General features: G+C 41.3%; 1 protein-coding gene across 2 annotated transcripts; it reads left to right on the forward strand.

Moving 5' to 3' along the window:
• Positions 1 to 23,705: 23,705 nt before the first annotated feature.
• LOC137373453 (homeobox protein six1-like) lies at positions 23,706 to 26,108 on the forward strand. Of its 2 annotated transcripts, none has more exons than XM_068038277.1 (2): positions 23,706 to 24,297; positions 25,533 to 26,108. In XM_068038277.1, exons 1-2 carry the CDS (start codon positions 23,736 to 23,738, stop codon positions 25,838 to 25,840), a joined length of 870 nt encoding a protein of 289 aa, XP_067894378.1. In that variant the 5' UTR covers positions 23,706 to 23,735; the 3' UTR covers positions 25,841 to 26,108. The 2 variants fall into 2 exon arrangements, with proteins under 2 accessions (XP_067894378.1, XP_067894377.1); XM_068038276.1 differs by having other exon boundaries at positions 23,706 to 24,295; positions 25,537 to 26,108.
• Positions 26,109 to 26,310: the final 202 nt, after the last annotated feature.

A 26,310-nucleotide genomic window follows, 5' to 3' on the forward strand; every position in this document is an offset into this window, starting at 1 on the left:
CAGACCTGCTGAGTGATTCCAGCATTTCTTGTTTGTATTTCAGATTTCCAGCATCCGCAGTATTTTGCTTTTATTATACCGTTTGGATACTGTTGAGGGAGATGGCTCACCAGGGGAAGGCAGCAGTAGCCAGGTTCATGGCACCATGGCTGGCTCTGCTGTTCGGAAGGGCGGGAAAAAGAGTGGAAGGGCTATAGTCATCGGGGATTCGATTGTAAGGGGAGTAGATAGGCGGTTCTGTGGTCGAAAACGAGACTCCCAAATGGTATAATAAAAGCAAAATACTGTGGATGCTGGAAATCTGAAACAAAAACAAGAAATGCTGGATTCACTCAGCAGGTCTGGCAGCATCTGTGGAAAGAGAAGCAGAGTTAACGTTTCGGATCAGTGACCCTTCTTCGGAACTGACAAATATTAGAAAAGTCACAGATTATAAACAAGTGAGGTGGGGGTTGGGCAAGAGATAACAAAGGAGAAGGTGCAGATTGGACCAGGCCACATAGCTGACCAAAAGGTCACGGAGCAAAGGCCAAATGGTATGTTGCCTCCCAGGTGCACACGTCAGGGATGTCTCAGATCGGCTGCAGAACATTCTGAAGGGGGAGGGTGAACAGCCAGTTGTCGTTGTGCACATAGGCACCAATGATATAGGTAAAAAACGGGATGAGGTCCTACAAGCAGAATTTAGGGAGTTAGGAGCCAAGTTAAAAAGTAGGACCTCAGAGGTAGTAATCTCAGGATTGCTACCAGTGCCACGTGATAGTCAGAGTAGAAATGAAAGAATAGTCAGGATGAATGCGTGGCTTGAGAGATGGTGCAGGAGGGAGGGGTTCAGATTTTTGGGATATTGGGACCGGTTCTGGGGGAGGTGGGACTATTACAAATTGGACGGTCTACACCTGGGCCGGACTGGAACCAATGTCCTTGGGGGTTCTTTTGCTAACGCTGTTGGGGAGGGTTTAAGCTAATGTGGCAGGGGGATGGGAACCAAATGAGGAGGTCAGTGGACAGTAAGGAGGTAGTAACTAACGCCTGTAAGGAACTAAATAATGAAGTCAGCGTGACTAAGGGAAAGAGTAGACAGGGAGCAGATGATGAACGCAAAGGGACTGGTGGTCTGAGGTGCATTTGTTTTAATGCAAGAAGTGTAGTAGGTAAGGCAGATGAACTTAGGGCTTGGATTAGTACCTGGGAGTATGATGTTATTGCCATTACTGAGACTTGGTTGAGGGAAGGGCATGATTGGCAACTAAATATCCCAGGATATCGATGCTTCAGGCGGGATAGAGAGGGAGGTAAAAGGGATGGAGGAGTTGCATTACTGGTCAAAGAGGATATCACAGCTGTGCTGAAGGAGGGCACTATGGAGGACTCGAGCAGTGAGGCAATATGGGCAGAACTCAGAAATAGGAAGGGTGCGGTAACAATGTTGGAGCTGTACTACAGGCCTCCCAACAGCGAGCGTGAGATAGAGGTACAAATATGTAAACAGGTTATGGAAAGATGTAGGAGCAACAGGGTGGTGGTGATAGGAGATTTTAATTTTCCCAACATTGACTGGGATTCACTTAGTGTTAGAGGTCTAGATGGAGCAGAATTTGTAAGGAGCATCCAGGAGGGTTTTCTAGAGCAGTATGTAAATAGTCCAACTCGGGAAGGGGCCATACTGGACCTGGTGTTGGGGAATGAGCCCGGCCAGGTGGTTGAAGTTTCAGTAGGGGACTACTTTGGGAATAGTGATCACAATTCCGTAAGTTTTAGAATACTCATGGACAAAGACGAGAGTGGTCCTAAAGGAAGAGTGCTAAATTGGGGGAAGGCCAACTATACCAAAATTCGGCAGGAGCTGGGGAATGTAGATTGGGAGCAGCTGTTTGAAGGTAAATCCACATTTGATATGTGGGAGGCTTTCAAAGAGAGGTTGATTAGCGTGCAGGAGAGACATGTTCCTGTGAAAATGAGGGATAGAAATGGCAAGATTAGGGAACCATGGATGACAGGTGAAATTGTGAGACTAGCTAAGAGGAAAAAGGGAGCATACATAAGGTCTAGGACGCTGAAGAAAGATGAAGCTTTGAAAGAATATCGGGAATGTAGGACCAATCTGAAACGAGGAATTAAGAGGGCTAAAAGGGGTCATGAAATATCTTTAGCAAACAGGGTTAAGGAAAATCCCAAAGCCTTTTATTCATATATAAGGAGCAAGAGGGTAACTAGAGAAAGGATTGGCCCACTCAAGGACAAAGGAGGAAAGTTATGCATGGAGTCAGAGAAAATGGGTGAGATTCTAAACGAGTACTTTGCATCGGTATTCACCGAGGAGAGGGACATGACGGATGTTGAGGTTAGGGACAGATGTTTGATTACTCTAGGTCAAGTTGGCATAAGGAGGGAGGAAGTGTTGGGTATTCCAAAAGGCATTAAAGTGGACAAGTCCCCAGGTCCGGATGGGATCTATCCCAGGTTACTGAGGGAAGCGAGAGAGGAAATAGCTGGGGCCTTAACAGATATCTTTGCAGCATCCTTAAACACGGGTGAGGTCCCGGAGGACTGGAGAATTGCTAATGTTGTCCCCTTGTTTAAGAAGGGTAGCAGGGAAAATCCAGGTAATTATAGACCGGTGAGCCTGACGTCAGTGGTAGGGAAGCTGCTGGGGAAGATACTGAGGGATAGGATCTATTCCCATTTGGAAGAAAATGGGCTTATCAGTGATAGGCAACATGGTTTTGTGCAGGGAAGGTCATGTCTTACCAACTTAATAGAATTCTTTGAGGAAGTGACAAAGTTGATTGATGAGGGAAGGGCTGTAGATGTCATATACATGGACTTCAGTAAGGCGTTTCATAAGGTTCCCCATGGTAGGCTGATGGAGAAAGTGAAGTCGCATGGGGTCCAGGGTGTACTAGCTAGATGGATAAAGAACTGGCTGGGCAACAGGAGACAGAGAGTAGCAGTGGAAGGGAGTTTCTTAAAATGGAGACGTGTGACCAGTGGTGTTCCACAGGGATCCGTGCTGGGACCACTGTTGTTTGTGATATACATAAATGATTTGGAGGAAAGTATAGGTGGTCTGATTAGCAAGTTTGCAGACGACACTAAGATTGGTGGAGTAGCAGATACTGAAGGGGACTGTCAGAGAATACAGCAGAATATAGATAGATTAGAGAGTTGGGCAGAGAAATGGCAGATGGAGTTCAATCAGGGCAAATGCGAGGTGATGCATTTTGGAAGATCCAATTCAAGAGTGAACTATACAGTAAATGGAAAAGTCCTGGGGAAAATTGATGTACAGAGAGATTTGGGTGTTCAGGTCCATTGTTCCCTGAAGGTGGCAACGCAGGTCAATAGAGTGGTCAAGAAGACATATGGCATGCTTTCCTTCATCGGATGGGGTATTGAGTACAAGGGTTGGCAGGTCATGTTACAGTTGTATAAGACTTTGGTTCGGCCACATTTGGAATACTGCGTGCAGTTCTGGTCGCCACATTACCAAAAGGATGTAGATGCTTTGGAGAGGGTGCAGAGGAGGTTCACCAGGATGTTGCCTGGTATGGAGGGCGCTAGCTATGAAGAGAGGTTGAGTAGATTAGGATTATTTTCATTAGAAAGACGGAGGTTGAGGGGGGACCTGATTGAGGTGTACAAAATCATGAGAGGTATAGACAGGGTGGATAGCAAGAAGCTTTTTCCCAGAGTGGGGGATTCAATTACTAGGGGTCACGAGTTCAAAGTGAGAGGGGAAAAGTTTCGGGGGGATATGCGTGGAAAGTTCTTTACGCAGAGGGTGGTGGGTGACTGGAACGCGTTGCCAGCGGAGGTGGTAGACGCGGGCACGATAGCGTCTTTTACGATGTATCTAGACAGATACATGAATGGGCAGGAAGCAAAGAGATACAGACCCTTAGAAAATAGGCGACATGTTTAGATAGAGGATCTGGATTGGCGCAGGCTTGGAGGGCCGAAGGGCCTGTTCCTGTGCTGTAATTTTCTTTGTTCTTTGTACCCTCTGAAGGAAGAAATTCCTTCGCATCTCAGTTTTAAATGAGTGTTCCCTTATTCTGTAACTATGTGTCCTGGGTTGAGATTCCCCCACTAGTGGAAACATTTACTCAACATCTACCCTGTCAAGCCCCATCAGAATCTTGTACGTTTCAATAAGATCACCCCTCATCCTTCTAAACTCTAATGAATAAAGGCCTAACCTGTTCAGCCATTCTTGATAAGTCAACCCCTTCATCCCAGGAATCAGCCTAGTGAATCGCTTTTGAACTGCCTCCAATGCCAGTATATCCTTTCTTAAATACGGGACCGAAACTGTACACAGTACTCCAGGTGTGGCTTCGCCAACACCCTGTACAGTTGTAAAAAGACTTCCCTATTTTTAAACTCCAAACCCCTAGCAATAAAGGCCATAATTCCATTTACCCACTTAATTATTGCTGCACCTGCATGCTAACCTTTTGTGTTTCATGCACAAGAGCACCCAGATCCCTCTGTACTGCACTTTTTTGAAGTCTCTCTCCATTTAAATAATAGTCTGCCTTTTGATTCTTCCTATCAAAGTGCATGACCTCACACTTTCCTACATTAAACTCCACCTGCCAAGTTTTTGCCCACTCGTTCAGCCTATACATATCCCCTTGCAGATTCCTTATGTCCTTAATATAACATGCCCTCCCACCTATTTTTGTATCATCAGCAAATTTGGATATATTACACTCTGCCCCCTCCTCCAAGTCATTAATATAGATGGTAAATAATTGAGGCTCGAGGACTGATCCTTGTGGCACTCCACTAGTTACGTCTTTCCAACCTGAAAAAGACCCATTAATCCCGACTCTGTCTTCTGTGAGTTAATCAATCCTCAATCCATGCTAATACATTACCCCCAATACCGTGAGCTCCTATCTTGTGCAATAATCTTTTATGTAGCACCTTATTGAATGCCTTCTGGAAATCTAAATACACTACATCTACCGGTTCCCCTTTATCAACTCTGCTTGTTATATCCTCAAAGAACTCTGGCAAATTTGTCAAACATGATTTCCCTTTCACAAAACCATGTTGACTCTGTTTGACTGTGTTAAGCTTTTCTAAATGTCCTGCTTGTTCTTCCTTAATAATGAACTCTAGCATTTTCCCAACAACCGATGTTAGGCTGACCGGCCTATAGTTTCCTGGTTTTTGTCTCCCTCCCTTCTTGAACAGGGGCGTCACTTTAGCAGTTTTCCTATCTGCCGGGACCCTCCCAGAATCCAGTGATTTCTGGAATATTTCGACCAATGCCTTCACTATCTCTGCAGCCACTTCCTTTAAAACCCTTGGATGCAGGCCATCAGGTCCTGGCGACTTGTCTGCCTTTAGTCCCATTAGTTTGTCAAATACTTTGTCCTTCGTGATAGAGACTGTTTCAAGATCTTTCCTCCCATTAGCTCCTTGCTTATCTGATATCTGTGGGATGTTTATAGTGTCCTCCACCGTGAAGACCGATGCAAAATATTGGTTTAAATTATCTGCCATTTCCCTGTTCTCCATTATCAATTCTCCAGTCGCATCCTCCAAGGGTCCCACGCTCATTTTAGATACTCTCTTTCTTTTTATATACCCATGGAAGCTCTTGCTGTTTGTTTTTATATTTCTTGCCAATTTACTTTCATAATCAATTTTATCCCTCTTTATTAGTTTTTTAGTCATCCGCTGCTGGTTCCTAAAAATATTCCCAATCCTCTGGCCTACCGCTAGTTTTCACAGCTTTGTATAACTTAGGTTTTGATTGGATACTCTCCTTGACCACCTTTGTTAACCACGGGAGGTTCATCCTTCTCATCAAGTCCTTCTTTTTGACCGGGATAAATTTTTGCTGAACGTTATCAAATATCTGCTGAAAGGTCTGTCACTGCTCAACCACTGACCTTCCCCTTAGTCTATTTTCACAGCCCGCTTTAGATAACTCTTTCTTCATACCTCTGTAATTGCCCTTGTTTAAGTTGAGGACACTGGTTTGAGACCTGAGTTGCTCACCCTCAAACTGAATTTGAAATTCGACCATGTTGTGACTGCTACCCCCTAGAGGATCCTTAACTATGATATCTCTTATTAATCCTACCTCATTACACATTACTAGATCTAAAATAGCTTGTTCCCAGGTAGGTTCTGCAATGTATTGCTCTAAATAACAATCCCTGATGCACTCTACAAATTCGTCTTCCACGAAATATCTGCTTAAATGTCTGCCACTGCTCATCCACTGACCTTCCCCTTAGTCTATTTTCCCAGCCAATCTGATTTGTCCAGTCAATATGCAGATTAAAATCACCCATGACAATTGTAGAGCTCTTCTTACACGGCTCCATTATTTCCCAATTTACACTTTGTCCTACAGTGAGGTAACTCTTCGGGGACCTATAGATGACTCCCACCCATGACTTCTTCCCCTTGCTATTCCTTATTTCAACCCAAACTGATTCCACATCACGATCTATTGCACCTATATCATGACTCACCACTGCACTGATACCTTCCTTTATTAACAAAGCTACCCCACCTCCTTTTCCTTTTTGCCTATTTTTCCAGAACGTCGAATACCCTTGAATATTGAATTCCCAGTCTTGGTCTCCCTGCAATCACGTCTCTGTAATAGCTATCAAGTCATATTCATTTATTTCTATTTGTGCTGTCAACTCATCTATCTTGTTACAAATGCTGCGTGCATTCAGATAAAGCGCCTTAAGCTTTGACTTTTTACCATTATTACTCATTCTGGTTCTAATTTCTGCTGCACTCTTCTGCTTATATTTTCTGCCCCGTCCTGTCACACTTTGATTACCATTTGCCTCTTCACTACCCTGCACCTCTGTTCTCGCATTTCTTTTTGATTTTTTAAACTTCCCTTCAATTGAACCCTCCCTCCCATTAATTAGTTTAAAGTCCTATCTCCAACCCTAGTTATACAATTTGCCAGGACACTAGTCCCAGCATGGTTTAAATGAAGCCCGTCCCAACGGAACAGCTCTTTTCTTCCCCAGTGCCAGTGCCCCATGAATCGGAACCCATTTCTCCCACACCAATATTTGAGCCACACGTTTACCTCTCTAATCTTATTTACCCTACACCAATTTGCAAGTGGCTCAGGTAGTAATCTGGAGATTATTACCTTTGAGGTTCTGTTTTTTAATTTAGCCCCAAGCTGCTCATAGTCCCTCAGCAGAACCTCTTTCCTAGTCCTACCTATGTCTTTGGTACCTACGTAGACCATGACAACTGGATCCTTCCCCCACTCCAAGTTCCTCTCCAGCCCAGAAGAGATATCCTTAACCTTGGCACCAGGTAGGCAACACAGCCTTCGGGACTCCCTGTCTTTGTTGCAGAGAACAGTATCTATTTCCCTAACTATGCTATCCCTTATTATTACTACATTTCTCTTTTCTCCCCCCCCCCAACTGAATGGCGCTCTGAACCATAGTGCTGTGGTCAGTTCGCTCATCCTACCTGCAGTCTGTGCCTTGTCCACACCGGGAGCAAGAACCTCGTGCCTACTGGATAAGGGCACTGGCTGAGGCTCCTCCAAAACTAAATTCAGGATCCCCGCACCTGCCTCACTCACAGTCAAACCCTCCTGTCCCTGACCACAGTCCAAATTTGATGTAATTAATCTAACGGGTGCGACTATCTGCTGAAACACAGTGTCCAGGTAACTCTCCCCCTCCCTGATGTGTCACAGTGTCTGCAGCTCAGACTCCAGCTCATCAACTCAGAGCCAAAGGTCCTCGAGCAGCCAACACTTGCTGCAGATGTGGCCACTGTGGATTGCACCAGCATCCACCAGCTCCCACATACTACAGCTGCAACACATCACCTGCCCAGCCATCTCTGTTTATTCATAGAGTCATACACCACTGAAACAGGCCCTTCAGCCCACCAAGTCTATGCCAACCATCAACCACCCATTTATACTAATCCTACATTAATCCAATATTCCCTACTGCATCCCTACCTTCCCTCAATTCTCCTACCTACACTAGGGGAAATTTACAATGGCCAATTTACCTATCGACCTGCAAGTCATTGGCTGTGGGAGGAAACCAGAGCACCTGACGGAAACCCACACAGTCACAGGGAGAACTTGCCAACGCCACACAGGCAGTACCCAGAACTGAACCCAGGTTGCTGGAGCTGTGAGGCTGCGGTGCTAACCACTGTGTCACCCTGTTCTATGTAATTAATTAATTTGGATGTTAAATATTTTAAAAGTGAATTTCTTAACTATAGTTAGGTTAACTTCAGTTGTAATAACGTCTCTTGATTTAAACCACTTGGCCAATCAAAAGTGACACAGAAAAGATACCCACCAATCACCTACCTGTTTTCCTGTGACATCACACTTCAGCTCTGACAGGTAGAAACAGGTAGAAGTGGCTTGCTGCTGCTGGTTTTTATATCTCGCCGCCACTGCACTTCTCACGCAGGTCTGCTCTCCATGGGCTGGGCCTTCCTCTCTGCCGCTGGTTAATATGTCCCACCGCCGCTGCCCTTCTCACACAGGTCCGCCCTCCATGGATTAGGAATGAGGAAGTGGTCATCTTCAATTGATTCAACCCCACCACTGACCACGGGGTCATCAATTGCCAGTAATGTCCAGCACCATCTTCTCGATAAGGGTTTGGACATGCAAGCAAACCTGTTCCTCACGGGTAGCCTTTGCTGTCTCCAGTTGCGCACTATCTTGTCTTGCAAGAGACAGGGAGTGTGTCAGTAAGTGGCATGCAATCTGTTTGGCTGATGTGGCTGGCACAGTTGAATGGCTAGGAATGTGTGCATGAAATGTGGGTGTGAGGTTTGCAGCAGTGCTAAGTGTGTGAGGATACAGTGGAAAATATGAATGTTATTTATGCATGAGTCCTGGTTGATAGAGATTGTTGGTACATGAGTGATGGAGGTGGTGAATTGAGGTGTGGCTGAGGGTAGTGGTGCAGTTGGTAGGATATGGCATTTGGAAGATGCATTTGCTGATCTTAATCACTCAAGTGAGGTGATTGAACTTCTTGCAGCACTGCATCTAGGCCTTCAGGGCCAGACTCCTGTCATTAACTTCCACAGCAATCTTCTACCACTGCCTTTTTGCCATGAGTTTGGAGAGCCTCCTGGCCCCCTGCGAACACAGGACGTTGTTTCTACTCTCCACCTCCTCCAGCAAGATCTTCAGTGCAGTGTCCAAAAACCTTGGAGTCTGCACTCTCCCATGTTATGCCATTCTTCACTGTTTCTCAGGTCAGATTGCCTTCCACAGCAACTGATAGGACCTGCTCCAGCCACAATGCGTGTCCCCTTTAAGAGATGCAGGCTAGCTTTAAGCAGTGCAGGCTATCTTTAAGTGGTGCTAGCAAGTTATAATTTTAGGCCCCGCTGATGCATACAACCAATGGCTATCACTGGCTGCAATCCTTATAATGAGCAGGCAGCACCAAGTTGGCATGCTGCCTGCATTTCGCAGGTTAATTGTGCATAGCGATCTTCGTGACCATTTTTGGGGGCTATCCAATTTAGCTCCAAGATTTTTAATAAGATTGGCAGTTAAAAAGCAGCACTTGTGGTAATTTGGGGAGTGGGGAAGTATAATTGGTTGAGGGATAGGATGTACAGTCTAGAAAAGGTTAAGGAGTTGGGAGTAGCAAAACTGAATCACTAGTTGTGAATGATAAATTTGGACATAAACATTTATTCTTCAAAAGTGTTACAAAATAACATAACACCCAGAAGTAAGATTTTGTATGTAATTTGTCTCTGCAGTCACAAATTTATTTTTAACAAGAAGACATAAAGGACTAGAAATTATTTTGTGCCAGCCTGCCAGCTCAGCATCAACTACATTCAATGCACCCCAATTTTGCCTCAAACAGGCATCAGGTCCCCTATTTACAAAGGCTTAACGCCTGTTTCAGGCATGACCTTAGGCACCTCTTTTTCTGTCTTTACTAATATGCCAGGTGGCGCACTTCTAGTGAAAAATTAACATGCTTTCTCATATTGGATGCCTAGGCATCTGTTTTGCTGATAAACAGGCCATCAGATTTCTAGGTCAAGATTCTTAATAAGGTATATAAATATGTAAATTCATGAATACGGCAATTTATATTAAAAGTAGATTTTTGGTCAGTAATCTGATTTGCTAATTCTTAAAGGGGCAATATAATTTTATTTTTATTTGTTCTTGGATGTGGACAATGCAAACAAGGCTTCATTTATTTTCCATCCCTAATTGTATCAAAATACCTTACGTGGTTGAGTGCTCATTAGCAACCAACATTACACTTTCTTTTCAGGATATCTAAGATTTCTGGGCTGTCTCTGTAACTGCTTACAGATTATCTTTGATACTCAGGTAATCTCAGAATATCTACATGAGGTGGAAAACAGATTGTTGGAGTCTTTCCATGATAAAAGATTGCCACAGATTGTGAAATACACCAATTCTATAGTTGCACCTAGCTTTGTTTATATAATTTGAGTTGGTATTATTTTTGTTAAACTCTACATTTCAAGTTTTGATCTTTCCCCAACCCTAAGGCAGTGTTCAAATTTGGTCCAATTAACTCAAACATTAGCCTGTTCCGATACAGATCCCTCCCATTGTAAGGCTCCTACTGAAAATGAGGAAAATATATATCATTTGTTGAAAGAGTGCTTACGTGTTTAGCAGGTTGATGACTTTGTATTTTTATATAGAGGAAACTCAGTGTGGCGAAGGCAGCGTAAGTGCGGCAAATCTTCTGCATTCTGATGGTGCATAAAATACTTTCAAGTTCAATAAATCGGAAAGTACTCCCAATGATGTCACCGCTTTTCAATCAAGATAAAGTGATCATACCTAGAGCCTAGTCAGCAATGTTAAGCATGCACATATTGAATATTCAGAATATAATTATCCTGCGGGATTGGGCTGTGGAATTTCAGAGTTGTAGCTCCTTCCACCCTGAGGAAGGGAAGGAGCAAGTTGCACAAATAAAGCAAACTCAAAAGGTTCTATAAAGGAGAAAAGAAAATAGTAAAATGCAAACTGCTATTGAAGTAGCGAACTTGTATCATGATTAAGACGCGTTTTAAATTGTTGGTACTGATGTTATTGCTGCCAGATTTAAGATGAGAAGTTGTGGCAGGGAGCACATGCAGACAATCGGAACCCCAGCTCCAGAGGTGAGGTTGCCTATGCTGACAGGTGAGATGAAATGTGCAATCTGTTGCTGGTATGTTAACAGGATGTTAATGTTCCTTTTGATTCCTAAAAGCTCCCAATTATCTTTTGTATTCTGGTGGTACAAAAAATGCCTTTTAATTACTACAGATCAAAATGAGTTCGCTGTGCTGTCACGCCCTGTCAATCAAACTAAAACAACCAATCAAAGCATAGTGACCATTATCTTCCTCATCCAGCACCACGCTCCCTAGCGATGACAGGTACATTTGTTTATTTTCAAGCATGGAATCAAGCTGGCTGAGCTATTTATGAGTTTTTCTGCTTCACTTCCTGCATTTTCAACCAATTTGCGTTCAACGTGTTCCTACAGGTTATTGGTAAAGTTCCGTTTCCTCACTGTATACATGTTTTTCTTTCTTTTCACTGGCTATATCTGACATACTAAAAGTTCCAGTACAGGTTGAATTTGTGGCAAATGAGACATGTATCTATATATTTCTCTCCTGTAGTTCAAATCTCATTGACATACAACACAAGGGCCATGTGTGAGACCCAGGACAAAGCTGTGAGGTGAATTTAAGACAGGAAGGATGGGAGGCTCTAGCCTGGACTGATATGTCACTGAGAATCCTACAGGGGAAGTCAGCCTCACATGAAGAGCTGAATTAACGCTTCTTGGCTTTGAACTTGGAAATTTAAAACATTGTGGTGGCTGACATAACACACAGTCCTAGATAATCGATTCCACCATGCTGAAGATGGGTGTCCATTGTATCTTAATGAAGAAACTTAGGTCCTTGGGATGACAGTTCCTGGAAGGCATTACCTGTATTTCCAGGATTTACATCAAGCATGACTAATTTGCAGAGAGGCAAGCAGCTGTTGTTGAGGCTCTGCTTCTCTAACATGTGGAAACACTTGCTATCTTATATACTTCTATAAAATCACTTCTGAGTCATCTGCTTTTCTTTGCAAAGCCGAAGTTTCAATAATCTTTCTTCATAGGTAAATTGGCCATTATAAATTGCCCCTAGTATAGGTAGGTGGTAGGGAAATATAGGGACAGGTGGGGATGTGGTAGGAATATGGGATTAGTGTAGGATTAGTATAAATGGGTGGTTGATGGTCAGCACAGACTCGGTGGGCTGAAGGGCCTGTTTCAGTGCTGCATCTCTAAATAACTCAATTCTCTGACACTAAGAATCAGCTGTGTAGCTCTTCTCTGTATCACCTCTGGAACTTGAATGTCTTACTTGAGTTTCAGTAATCAGAATTGGACAAAGTACTCAAGATGCAGTCCAAACAGAGCACTTTACTGTTGCAGCATGATTTGCTCCGATTTGGTTATATAGTCCAAAATTCTATTTACTTCATTAATTTCTGCTCTACAGTGATCAAATAATTTGAGTATTAAAGAAGTCTGAAAGAAGTTGCTTTCTTATAGCTTCTTTCACAACTTCAGGACGTTCCAAAATGCCTTATAGTCACTGTTGCAATATAGGGATTTGCAATTTGAGCACAACAAGATCTCATAAGCAGCAATAAGGTCATGACCAGATAAACTGTTTTAGTAATATTGGTTGAGGAATGAGTATTGACGAGGACACCAGGGTGAACTCCTCTGCTTTTCTTCAAACAGTACCATGGGATCTTTTATATCTTGGTTCAATGTCTCACCTAAAACACATCACTCTCTCCATACTGTACTGAAGTATCAGCCTAAATTATGTGCTCACTCCAGGACTTGAGCCCAAATATCAAGGCTAACACTCAAGTGCAGTACTGAGGGAATGCTGCATTGTCAGATGTGCCGGTTTTTGGATGAGATGCTAAACTAAGGCCCCATCTGCCTCCTTGGGTGGACGTAAAAGATCTCATGGCACTATTTTGAAGAAGAGCAGGAGAAATATCCCCGATGTCCTGGTCAACATTTATCCCTTAATCAACATTTTAAAAAATTATCTAGTCATAATCACATTGCTGTTCATGGGTGCAAATTGCTTGCTGCATTTCCTGCATTACAACAGTGACTACACTTCAAAAGTGCTTCATTGGTTTCAAAATGCTTTGCGATGTGTAGTGGTTGTGAAAGGCACTATATGCATGCAAGTGTTCCTCTTAAGACTCTGAAGTGGGACTTGAACCTAAAACATTCTGTGTTAGAAGTAAGAGTGCTGCTACTGAGACAAGGCTGATAGTCTACTAAAGCAAGCCTGACAGTCTACTATAAGGCTGATAGGTCTCCTAAAATCACTAGATTTCTATGAAATTTATCCTTATCTTTTTTGACAAGCAAATGGAGTACTCCTGCTGCCAATTTGTTTTCCTCATTCCATATTACAATTGTCCATATTAAATTTCACCTGCTATTGCTTCACCCATTTTTGTATGACTCATTCTATAGTTCCTGAGCTGAATCCTCAAGCTGAATTGCTACCACCACCACATTAAGCTTAAATAGCAGCCTTTTGTTCAGAATCTTATCAAATGTTTTTTGGAAATTAAAGTATAGCATGACATACATCTTTCCACAGTCCATTTATGATGTTACCACATATTCAAAAAGTGAATTTCTTAGTCTGCACATCAGTTTCATGCTGTGTCTGGAACCAAACACATTTTAAATCAGGGTTCGTTTGTAAGAGATTATAGAAGAGGGTAATGTAGATGTGGGTGGAAAACAAACTGATATGTCATTAGTTGGAGGGTAGGAGGAGAAGCAAACTGCTGAATGTTATTGTTTGTTGGCTGGGCTGCACTTGTAGGAAATTTGAACCAAGGTTTACAATAGTTCCTGAGTAGCTCCAGTAGTAGAAGCCTATGGTATATTTGAATTGTTAGGTGACATTATTGATGACAAGTTGGGCCAAGAACAGAACCAACAAGCAACAACTTTGACTAATATACAACCGATAATTAAAATTACTATTTGTGCCCAATGCATTTCCTAAAGGTGGGAATTTGAGTTGATTATTTGTGGTTTTCATTTTTTTACTGCTCATTAGCGTCTCAAGAAAGAACATTTTTAGAGGTAGGCGTGAGCTTGCTTAAATACCAACTCTGAATCAAAAGGAGTTTAGCTCCAAGGATTTTGTTTTGCTCATTTAGAACAAATTTAGAAATAACCTGTTTGACTCCTGGAATCAATGAGTGTTTCATTTGGAGCCAAAATTGACTCCATGGCTCCTCTTTGCCCACCTGAGATAACATCCTGTTTGGTGGCTATAATGTGATTGCCAGATCTGCATGAAAAGCAACATGTGTTAGAAGCTGTTCTAGGGCTTTTAGTAACTATATTCTGTGAATGACCTATTATTTTTCCATTATAATTACTAATTTCAGTCAATAATAAGCAATATTGTTAAATCCTAAGTATAACAATCATCTTTTTAAGGACTCCATATTTTTCTTCCTGTTGGTAATTGTAAATTAAAAATCTAAAAAGCAAACCAAGTGCAGGGGTTCATTTCTAGAGGGATGGAATTGAAAAGCAGAGAAGTTATGTTAAACTTGTATCAAACCTTGGTTAAAATACACTTGGAGTACTGTGCACAGTTCTGGTCTCTGTATTAAAATCAATGGAGAAGGTGCAAAAAAATTCACAGATGATATCAAAACTGAAAGGTTATACTTAGCAGGAAAGGATGAACAGGCTGGGGCTCTTTACAAATGAGAAGGCGGAGGGGTGACCTGATAGAGTTCTTTAAAGGTCACAAAAGGATTTGATAGGGTAGACATAGAGAAGACGTTTCCAGTTGTGATGGAGACCAAAACTAGGGGCCATAAATATAAGCAATAAATCCTATAGGAAATTCAAGAAAACTTCTTTACCAAAAACATGGTACCACTACCATAAGATTAGAAGTAACTGGCATCAGTTGCATTTAAGGAGAAGCTATACAAACATATGGGGGAGAAAGGGATTGAAGAATATGCTGATAGGGTTAAATGAAGAGGGATGGAAGGAGGCTTGTGTGGAGTTAAAACACCAGCATAGACCAGCTGTGCCAAATAGCCTATTTCTGTGCAGTAGACTGTCATTTTTGTAATATCTTATTTGTATTCGCCAAGAAATGGCTCATAACTGTCTCATTAAAAATTATGAAGACCGATCATAAGGTAGCAGTCTCTCTCACAGCTCTGATTTTCAATAGCCTGGGCTGCACCCCATCCATTGTGATTACTCCCATGAGATGTCGCAGTGTTTTCAGAAAAGAAACACATCTACATTTCAGGACTGGGCCAAAAATATCCAAGAGAAGTTCATTTGTTTCTGTTTCATTAATTATAGATTTTTTTTTTAGAAAAGATAGACCAATAATCTCATGGCCACAGTAGCCATTTAACATATTACAGTTGCAAATATTAAAACAAATGTAGAACATCACCTAATTAAAAGGTATATTAGGTTATTTCAATATAATATGTTTTAGATGATCTTAACTGCATAGGGAACTATGGATAAGTAGGCAGATACATAGATCAATGGATGGATGGTTGATTGTTTGATATATAGATCACAGATTAATAGGATATTTAACAATATATCTAAATTTACTTTCTAATCTTATAGGAGCATCCTTGAAGAGATTAAATTCTGATTTGCAAGTATGTCAACCTTTGATCAGTTGGTAGCACGCTTACTCCTAAGTCAGAAGGTTATAGGTTCAAGTCCCACCCCAGAGCTTAAGCAAAAAAATCAAGTCTGGTACTTCAGTGAGGGAGTGCAATGCTGTCTTCACAGAATTGTTACAATGCAGCAGGAGGCCATTTGGCCCATTGTGCCTGCACCAGCTCTACAAAAGAACAATTCAATAAGTTCCATTCCCATGCCTTCTTCCTGGAACTCTGCACATTCTTCCTTTTCATATAATAGTCAAATTCCCTTTTGAATGCTTCAATTGAACTTGCCTCCACCATATTCTCAGGCAGTGCATTCCAGACCTTAACCACTCTCTGCATGAAAACGTTTTTCCTTGTTTCACTTTTGCTTCCCTTACCAAATACTTTAAATCTGTGCCCTCTCTTTCTCAATCCTTTCACGAGTGGGAACAGTTTCTCTCTATCTACTCTGTCTAACCCCTCACGATTTTGAATACCTTTATCAAATCACCTCTCAGCCTTCTCTTCTCCAAGGAAAACAGTCCTAACTTCTCCAACCTGTCTTCATAACTGAAATTCCACATCCCTGGAACCATTCTTGTGACTCTTTTCTGTACTCTCTCCAATGCCCTCATGTCTTTCCTAAAGTGCGGCGCCCAGAACTGGACACAATACTCCAGCTGAGGCTGAACTAGTGTCTTATACAAGTTCAACATATCTTCCTTGCTCTTGTACTCTATGCCGCTATTAATAAAGCCCAGGATATTGTATGCTTTATTAACTGCTCTTTCAATCTGTCCTGCCACCTTCAATAACTTATGCACTTATACACCCAGGTCCCACACCTCCTGCACCCCGTTTAGAATTCTACCTTTTATTTTATAATGTCTCTCTCCAAGTTCTTCCTGCCAAAATAAATCACTTCACATTTCTCTACATTGAACTTCATCTGCTATCTGTCTGCCCATTCCACCAACTTGTCTATGTCCTTCTGAAGTTCTACACTATCCTCCTCACAGTTCACAATGCTTCCAAATTTTGTATCATCTGCAAACTTTGAAATTGTGCCCTGTCCACCAAGATCTAGGTCTTTAATATATATCAGGAAGAGGGTGAGAAATTAAATTAAGATCCTGTCTATTCTCTCAGATGGATATAAAAGAACCCATGGAACTATTTTGAAGAAGTGCAGGGGAGTATTTACTGGTGTTCTAGTCAATATTTATCCCTCAATCAACATCACAGAAACACATTATCTAGTTATTATCACATTGCTGTTTGTGGGAATTTGCTGTGTGCAAATTGGCTGCTGCATTTCCTACAAGTATAGTGACTATACTTCAAAATACTTCATTGGCTGTAAAGTGCTTTCGGACGTCTGGTGGTCATGAAAGGTGCTATATAAATGCAAGTTTTAAAAAAATTAGAATTAACTCCCAACTTTTAAACTAACCTTCTAATCCAGCTGTAACGGTAGCTGTGCTCCACAAATTGTAATTCGAGTTTTATCTAAATCTTCATTTAATTCAAATGAAGATATTTAATCTTCCTTATGTAGTCGAAACATTACGCATATAGAGACAAAGAAATTCCAGCATCCTTGCAGATTTTACATTAAAGCGATGTTAATACGGTGAAGAAACGGTCCGTTTTCTAAAATATAAGGCGTAATATTACTATGAGATATATTAGATTAGCCGAGCAAGATATCAATCACATTAAAAAATTATGGTGACTCGAGGCGAGGAAGGTGATTTACAGCGTCTCAAATTGCACACAAACTCCCTGACGAAGGGTTGTTCTCCCAGACGAGTGAAGAAATAACGTTAGGGCAAATGTTTCAGTGGAAAGGAAAATTGTGTCCAGAAATTCCATTTAATAGAGAAAAATGATGCCAGCGAGAGATATGTGAGTTGTTGATGGAGTGTTTTACTGCTTTTTGCCAGCTGATCATTCCATTTAGCAGCAGTAGCAAATGCACGGCAATATTAGCCCACAGGCTTTCTCAACATCTTGAAACAAGCAGCAGCTTTAAATGAGGTCGTCCCTCCAGCTTCTCGGGTTAAAAGAGGCGGGCCTGTAAAATGTGGTAGAGCCATTAAAAGAAACCTGAGATCCATTCATCATGCACTCAAATCGCCCCATTGCATTTGGATTGATTAGAGACAAACGATACCGTACAGTCCAGAGCACAGGGGCAATATCTACTGACTCCAAAACCTTTATCTCGGTTCTAGGGCTTCACATTTATGACTGTAACGAATTACTTTAAAAGTATTCATTTTCCTTTGGTAGTTAAGAATTCGAATATATTATTGGTATAACGCTCTGTTTGACAACTCTCCTGTGAAACGCCTTGGCACTTTTCAACGTTGACGGCACAATATAAATGCAAGTTGCTGTTGTTTATATGTCATAGTGAAATCTTCTAAAGATCAAATTAATTTCAGTAAAGAAAAACAATTTTTAATGATTTCTCCAGAATGCGCTATAACAAAACAAAATTAGGTACATAAAATGTTGAGACCAAGACGACAGTAATCTTACAATTACTGTACCCTATATATATTTCACTGAAATGATACTGCTAAATTTTCAAGGATAAAGTTCACATACATCTATTAGTTGATAAACACACTTAACAATTGTAGGTGATTCGCTTTTCTTAGCCTTATATTTCCACAGAAGACCGAAGTAAAATGAATCGCGGTTGCACGCAATTTTAGTTGTGCTGTGTGTTGTCGCAAATGATACCCACTTCTTGCGGTCTATCAATATTTCTCTTGAGTTACTGATCGAAAGGAATGTGCAACTTTGCGCTGAAGTCCTGTGCTCACGTTACTTTAAAGGAAACCAATGGCGTGTGCTCAGTGAGACCTCCCTCTACATCCCATTAAACTGCGCCACAACAAATCAACCTTCCTGAGCCCTCATTTAAACAGAAAGCAGCAGCTAATTAACTCCATCTTTCCAGACAAGCCCCACTGTTTATTTAATGTCACACAACATTAGTATCATTCACACTTTCTTCTTACTAAGCAGAATTCTCTCGTCGTCACAAAGAACGTTTTATGAAATACACCATTACAGCTAAGGATCAAACATGTGAGCAATGCGTTCACATCGAAACCTACCTGAACTGTTTATTTAATTTCATTGGAAAAGCATTTTGATACAAAAGGGCTACAACTGAATAGCCTATTCATCCTTTAAAGGCTTTGTAATGTTCGTGGACTAATCCAGTTGGAAGTGCTACAAAAGTCTAAAATACTTTATTTTTAAAAAGGTTTTGAAAGAAATAGCATTTCCAGGTGGAATTTTTGAATTTAATATGTATGTTTGTTAATTGCAACGGCCATACAGATAAAAAAAGAGGCATTTGTACTGTAGATTGTTATTAAGGTCAAGTTGGTTTTCATGCTTTAACTTCTCTCTTACGTTTGTAGCGCTCATAAAGTCCCCAGTTATATGTGATCCGACGTATATTCATACTGTAGTGGTGATTTAAAATCACTCTCGGCTAGTATATCCGTCTTTTAAATGTCTGACTTTTGCATGTCTCGGAGAAGATGTTTATTTTTTGTACCTGCATCTTTGCTGAAAGAACAAACTCGAACAGACCCGCAGAGATTTCTGTCAGTTTGCCTTGAACCGCATTTTTTGGATTCGTAAACATTAATTCTTATATGTTAAACGGCCATTGCAGACTGTTTGTCCATTGCAGACTAAATCGTGGGGCGCTGCTAAATTGGTTGCGCCAGTAACTACCTGCGATTGTTTTCGTTGCTGATTGCACTATAAGTAAGTCAAAGACAAAAAAGTAGGTTATATTTTCCTTCAAGACAGACAAACTAGCATTGGCTTAGAAGGATGATCCCTGTCCCAGATCTCCCAGGGCGCTCGCAAACATTGTTTTTACAGGTGTTCAGAGGAATCACTAAAAGTGATTAAAGGTTTATTCTATTCCAGGCTAATGGATTTGGTGAGGATTTAGATAACTTCAACAAACGGAATGAACTGAAATGTTTAGCCTTGGATTCTTATTTTTACAGAAATTGGTTTAAAAAAAGCTGGGGACCTCAAAGAAATCCCAGTGTCTAAAGAGAAAGGGTATTGCATTTCAATTTATACTTTACTGAAGTTAAGGAAACGTGACATAATTGTTCAAACTGCAGAGGAACTGTTTGAAAAGCAAAGACATTTTATCAAAGTTTTTATACGTAAATCTACACAGGTGGGTTCTGCAAAAATGGGAAAGGAATTAAGGACTGGTCCTATGCTCGGGGGTGGGGGGGGGGGGGGGGCGGCGATGGTGGTAAATGCCAAATATCTAAGCCATTCATTTCCTGTTTTTGTTTTGGGGACACAAAATTAATTTGTAATTAACTTGATATCCTGCTTAACCTGCGAAAAAAATACTTGGGTATTTTTATTGGAATAATTATACATATTATACCCTAAAATATAAGCTACATTTTCATTTCATCTCAGGACGCTGGCCTCTGGTGTAGGAGAGACTGGAAGATAAAGAATGTATTCATAAAGAAAAACAACGTGTGATTATATGAAAGCCATTCTTTTGAAGACGCCGATTTAGTCAAGCAGTGGAGGTGTGCGTTTTATCAAATACATTTTGCACTAGGCTTTAACATTTCGTTTGCTATCGACCAAACTAAAATGACTACTGAGCACAGTGCTAAAACTGCTTATAAATTATTTAGAAGTCTTCACACGACTGAAGATATTTGTGTTTTATGGATTCTGAATAGAATTGATTGAGCCTCTTAAAATATCCCCGAGACATATTTTTCAGTTGTTACGTATGAAAAGCAAGAGTCCTTGTGAACATGAACGGCCAAGAAGTAGGGATCTGATGAAAGGTCACTGACCTGAACCGTTAACGCTGTTTCTTTCTCCACAGATGCTACCAGACCTGCTGAGTATTTCCAGCATTTTCTGTTTTTATTTAAGTAGAATAATCTGTTCGGTGGTTACTGTGTAATTTAATTTCCAGTATATAAAAGAGGTAAAATTGCACCCTGAAACAGGACCATAGCAACTGGAACGCCTTCCAATATCGAGGTTTCAAAGTTTCAACAATAGAAAATAAAATCCGCAGTAAGTCTATAAGGATCTATAAGTGGATAGAATAGTGACCAGTTTAAAACAACGATCACCTCCAGGCTGATAAACAATTATTTAATAAACTAATTCAATAACAAAGAAAAGTCCCACCATCTGTTGAATTCCTATTATTTTAGCTTCGAGGAAAATAATACAATGATTTCATAATTGGCGCATCTTCGTGCTCGTTACTTCTGGAAACTGGAACGATAACCAGCAGTTTAGGAACAGAAAGAACTTGCATTTATATAGCGCCTTTCACGACCTCAGGGTCGTTTTACAGAACTTCATAGCCAATGAGATACCTTTGACGTGTAGTCACTGCTTCAATTTAGGGGCACAAGGTGGCCAGGCACACCCATCACATTACACACGTCTCAGCTGGTCACCTTATACAAATAGAGCGTGCTTTGGAACTAACTCCACTGCAGTTAGACGCGCGGGGGATTTCGGAGATTTACGGTAAACTCTGACTTGGATAGAGGGTTAAGGATCGGTTCCGGTCCCCAAACAGCTGCCTTGTCAATAAGGATCTGCCACAAGTGGAGACATCCCTGCTGTCAGGACCCAGCCCTGCTCCCTAACCCTATCTTCCAGCTCTCAGACTCTAAAATAAGGAAAGAAAAGCAGCCACTGAGCCACATAGCAGGGTAATGCCTTTTCCCTTCTAATTTTGTATCTGATGGAATCAACCATTCTAAATAAAGGCACATATCTGACAGATCACCGCCTAATCCCTTTATCAGTCAAACTCGCCTTCACCATTCGAGGCTACCGAGCAGTCCTGATTATCATTGCAGATAAAGAAGTGTAATTGCTTCAGAGTTCTTTCAATTAATTGGGAAAGATTGGAATATAAAAAGGCTTTAGATAATTGACACTGCCAGTTGCTTTTGATTGTCATTTTCCGAAAACTAGCCAGCTAATCTGAAAACAAATATACAGTATAAATTTTGGCTAAAAGATGGATGGCTTTATCTCTGAGTTATAGATACACGTTCTCCCAGCTCCCTTTTAGTTAGGCCTGAAATAAGTTACTATTATAATGTTTTGTTTGTGAGGTTTTATTTCTGTAAGTGATCAGAGCATATTAACTGTCAAGATAGTGTATTATAAAACTAGAGGCAAGCGCAAATCGAATATTGAATTAAAAATTGAAATAAAATTTCTATTGATGATATGTTCACGTTCATTACTAGATCATGACATCATTAACTTTAACTCTGGCTAACAGCGAACTCAAAACATGGAGCATTACATCATCGCCGCAGTAACAGCGATCCAGTCCATTATAATCTCCCACGTGTTCAGCCAAATGCCTACCTGGTCTGGTGGTGGTTTACTTGGGGATCACGTACAATGTTGGATATTGCAGAACACAATCAACACAAAGCACCGACTGCACGAACCCCAGTTCATTATGTTAGATGCAAGGCAAACATAACACCAGAAATTTTGGATATATTTATTTAAGACACGCACCTCCATGGCCTCCCATATATATCAGATATGGGGTGCATCAGGGACTTTGTATTTAGCAATCACACAACTTAAAACGGTGATAATACTTGTGTAGATAAACGTTTCGGTTAAAAGTATCTGAATAATAAGATTGTTTAGTCTGTGATGCCTTTTTGCAATGCAGAAGCCGAAGTGTTGAAAGCCTGTTCCGATTATTTAATCAATAAACCTCTGTGAATGCTGTAGAGAGACAATGTCAACTTCCAGAGAGATTTCATGTTTCTCCTCTTTCCCGAACGGCAAAACAAACTTGAATCGCAACAATATACGCCAGTTTCAAGAATTCGTCCGTGGTTAAAAATTAAAGTGTACGTTATTTTAAAAAGCCTTCCTGCACATTTCCAATTGATTCCAGTTCTGTCATGAAAAGCAATCTAAATGACTAGTTTTAATTGCCGTTATGCCCCTGTCTAAAATAACTTTTAGAAATAGACTCCCATTGGTAGACCGACTATGCAGCATGGAAGCCTCCACGAATTAATTTCAGAGGTTGTATTCCTTGTGTTGGTATATGCTAAAGCTTCAGTCAAGGGTTGTGTTTATACAGTATTCAAGCTCGACTTACCACTATTCACTACCTAAAGCAAAACACTCAAAAGAGAAAGCAGATGTGCTGCATAGATCAGCTGCCGTTACCTTTATACTTCTGCTTTGCAGATGATTTTTTAAAGGAACTAACAGATATTTTTGGAGAATGGTAACACAAGTTTAAAGATATTTACGCTTCACTATTTGTTACATGTTCCCGAGGACAATAGACTGGGTGATTGTAAAACGACGTTCTTTTAAGATCATCGACCATTAAAGATAATACTTGATGGTTTTAAAATCTGAACTAGGTGGAGGCGATAACTATTTCAACGTTTGCATCAAAGTAACCTAAAATGCCAAAAAAAGGTTGAATCCTGAGAGGTATATGTCGAGTTCTTCAAAAAGCCGAAATGTAATTGATTTGTATGTAAAGACGACCAATCCCACAGGTGACATTTGAGAAGCTCTCGGATTTCAGATCCTGACGTGTTCTCCAGAGTCCTTCATTTAGGAAAACTTTGCTCTTGTCTCTTGCAATGGTAGGAGGGATGTGCAGCCAATCAGCGGCCGATTATCACTATTAATGCGCACTTACTAGGATGGGAACACTCTGCTGCCGCCAGCTCCTATCACTAGCGCCTGAGAATATCACCCGCTGGATATCCGCGACTTCTTTGGATCTGTTAACCCTTACTGGCTTCAGCGAGCTTTTTTTTTGCTTTTGGCGATCAGATTGTGGATACTACACCCGGACTGCAAGTGAGCCATGTCAGTGCTGCCTTCTTTCGGTTTCACTCAAGAACAAGTGGCTTGTGTCTGCGAAGTCCTCCAGCAAGGAGGCAACCTAGAAAGGCTGGGCAGGTTTCTCTGGTCCCTTCCAGCCTGCGACCACCTCCACAAGAACGAGAGCGTCCTGAAAGCGAAGGCGGTGGTAGCTTTCCACAGGGGCAACTTCCGAGAGCTCTACAAGATCTTAGAGAGCCATCAGTTCTCGCCCCACAATCACTCCAAGCTGCAGCAGCTCTGGTTAAAGGCCCATTACATCGAAGCCGAAAAGCTGCGGGGGAGGCCCCTCGGTGCCGTGGGCAAGTATCGGGTCCGGAGGAAATTCCCCCTGCCCCGGACGATTTGGGACGGGGAAGAGACAAGTTACTGTTTTAAGGAGAAGTCCCGGGGTGTCTTGAGGGAGTGGTACGCTCACAACCCTTACCCATCGCCGAGAGAAAAGCGGGAGCTGGCTGAAGCCACTGGGCTCACCACCACGCAGGTTAGCAACTGGTTTAAAAACAGAAGGCAGAGAGACCGAGCAGCCGAGGCCAAGGAGAGGTAAGAACCGCCACCCATATCCAGTGTGTGTAAGGGGGAAATCGCACAGTGAAATGCGCCGAAACCCGAATTTATACAGGAGGGTTTCTTGCGGTGTAACTATGAATAAAATCAATTTGATGTCTGGTTCGCAGCAGCTAACACACTCCCGCTCAGAAGCGGCCGGGAGTTAGACGTTGCCTTGTGTAGTTAACTTCCCGTCCAACTAAAGGAACTGAGCAAAGCACCAAAATATAATCTGAAAGCATTATTTTCTTTTTTGTTTCCGCAACAAAGACATAGCCTGTTGGAATATAGATACTTAAAGATAATTAATAGGATATTTAAATGCTGAGCATCAACCGCCGTCTTTATTCAGGGTCCATAATTTCAACTAAATCTGTGGCGGTGAAAACTTCACAAGTATGATTTATATTATCATTTTAATTTATAAACAACGTGTAGTTCCGGGGAGAAAATGTTAGCCTAAAAATAAAAGTGTCGATATTAACCGAAAGATTTCATTTCATAAAGTAAGGAACGTTATGCATGATAAATAAGACACTGCAACACTTCCACTGTTTTGTCTTAGTATTTGTGTAAGATTTGCCAGGTAATGAAATTTAATTCATGGACACTGAGCTGATAATATCCATCTCCTAAATTATCTATTCAGTTCCAATACCAAATAAAGCCAGGTCAGGTTTACCATTCTCATGTTATGTTTGAGGAACAAAGCAGTGATGCATTTTATTCGTTTCACTCCATGGTCATATATGATTTTGCATTTTTATCAGTTTTAAGCCCAGATTAGTTTTTTTTAAAATAATCACTAACGTTAATATCAATAATAACTACGTCTTCTCGTTCTTCTTTTTCGAGCAATTTAATGCAGTAATGAAGGAACACCTATCCTTGCCAATAGAAAGCAAGAATGCATAGACCATCTCATTTGTTCCTAACACAGGTTCTCATTAATGTCGAGTAACCTGCTAAATGTACTAAGCGTTCATTTAGAGGTACAGACACAGTGGAGTTCTACATTGTATATATTTAAAACGGAATTAATGAAGTATTCGCTTGGAATAAGTTAACACTTGCTATAACCATTGATTTCACATTATAACCGTACGGTGAATCATTTCAAGATAAACAGGCGGACGCTTATTGTTTGAATACCGAATATAGGTAAAGTTTCTCTGTTGGATATCTTAAAAATCGTCATTTATTTTGAGCTCTTGCTATGTTTGCTGTTCCAATAGGGAAAACAATGAAAACACAAATACTTCTGGCAATAAACAGAACCAGTTGTCCCCTATCAACCGTAGTAAAAACCTGATGTCGAGTTCCGACGAGGAGTTGTCACCGCCCCAGAGTCCTGATCATTGCTCCGGGAGTCCTGTCTTACTGCTACCCGGGAGCCTGAACCAATCTGTGGATTCCACCTTCTCTCTTCACGGCCTGAGCTCTTCCCCAGGCGGCCACGCTGGCCCAGTCCATCCGCATGGACTCCAGGACTCCCTGCTCGGCACTCTCACGTCCAGCCTGGTCGATCTGGGATCGTAAAAGAGCAAATCGCCACTGGACAACCGAATTATGAACTGATCAGACACTCCAGTGCTGTGCTGTGTAAATAATTGAACAGTCTTGTCGAAGTTATGGAATTTCAACTGATGGTACTTAATCTGTGAAAAAAACGAGACGCTCTCCTTTATTAAAAAAAACCCCGGTCTTCATGAACTGCTGAGAGGCTTGATATTTCTTCACTTAATGCTCTTCAAATCTTTATACTCTCCCCACTGCACAAAGGGCGTTGCAAATGAAACAAAACGAGTGGCCGGCCATTACTGTTTCTGCCAGATTCGTGTATCTTTCAGAACCAACCTGGATTATCTCTCGTTTTCAATCTGTTTGCGTTTCTTGAGATTTACTGATCACGAATCTGAAATGAGACATCGAATTGGAGGAACGGTCTATAACTGAGGTAACTGCATTAAAAATGCAACCCCACTGAATATCAGGCAAAGTTCAGGCAC

This window comes from Heterodontus francisci, chromosome 9 (genome assembly GCF_036365525.1).
Source record: "Heterodontus francisci isolate sHetFra1 chromosome 9, sHetFra1.hap1, whole genome shotgun sequence".
NCBI lineage: Eukaryota > Metazoa > Chordata > Chondrichthyes > Heterodontiformes > Heterodontidae > Heterodontus > Heterodontus francisci.

Excerpts from the sequence above, each read along its gene's own strand:
- LOC137373453 (XM_068038277.1), top strand. The coding sequence starts at position 23,736 with ATGTCAGTGCTGCCTTCTTTCGGTTTCACTCAAGAACAAGTGGCTTGT. Across the intron at positions 24,298-25,532 it reads AGCCGAGGCCAAGGAGAGGT|ATAGGGAAAACAATGAAAAC; the intron begins AAGAACCGCCAC and ends TTTGCTGTTCCA.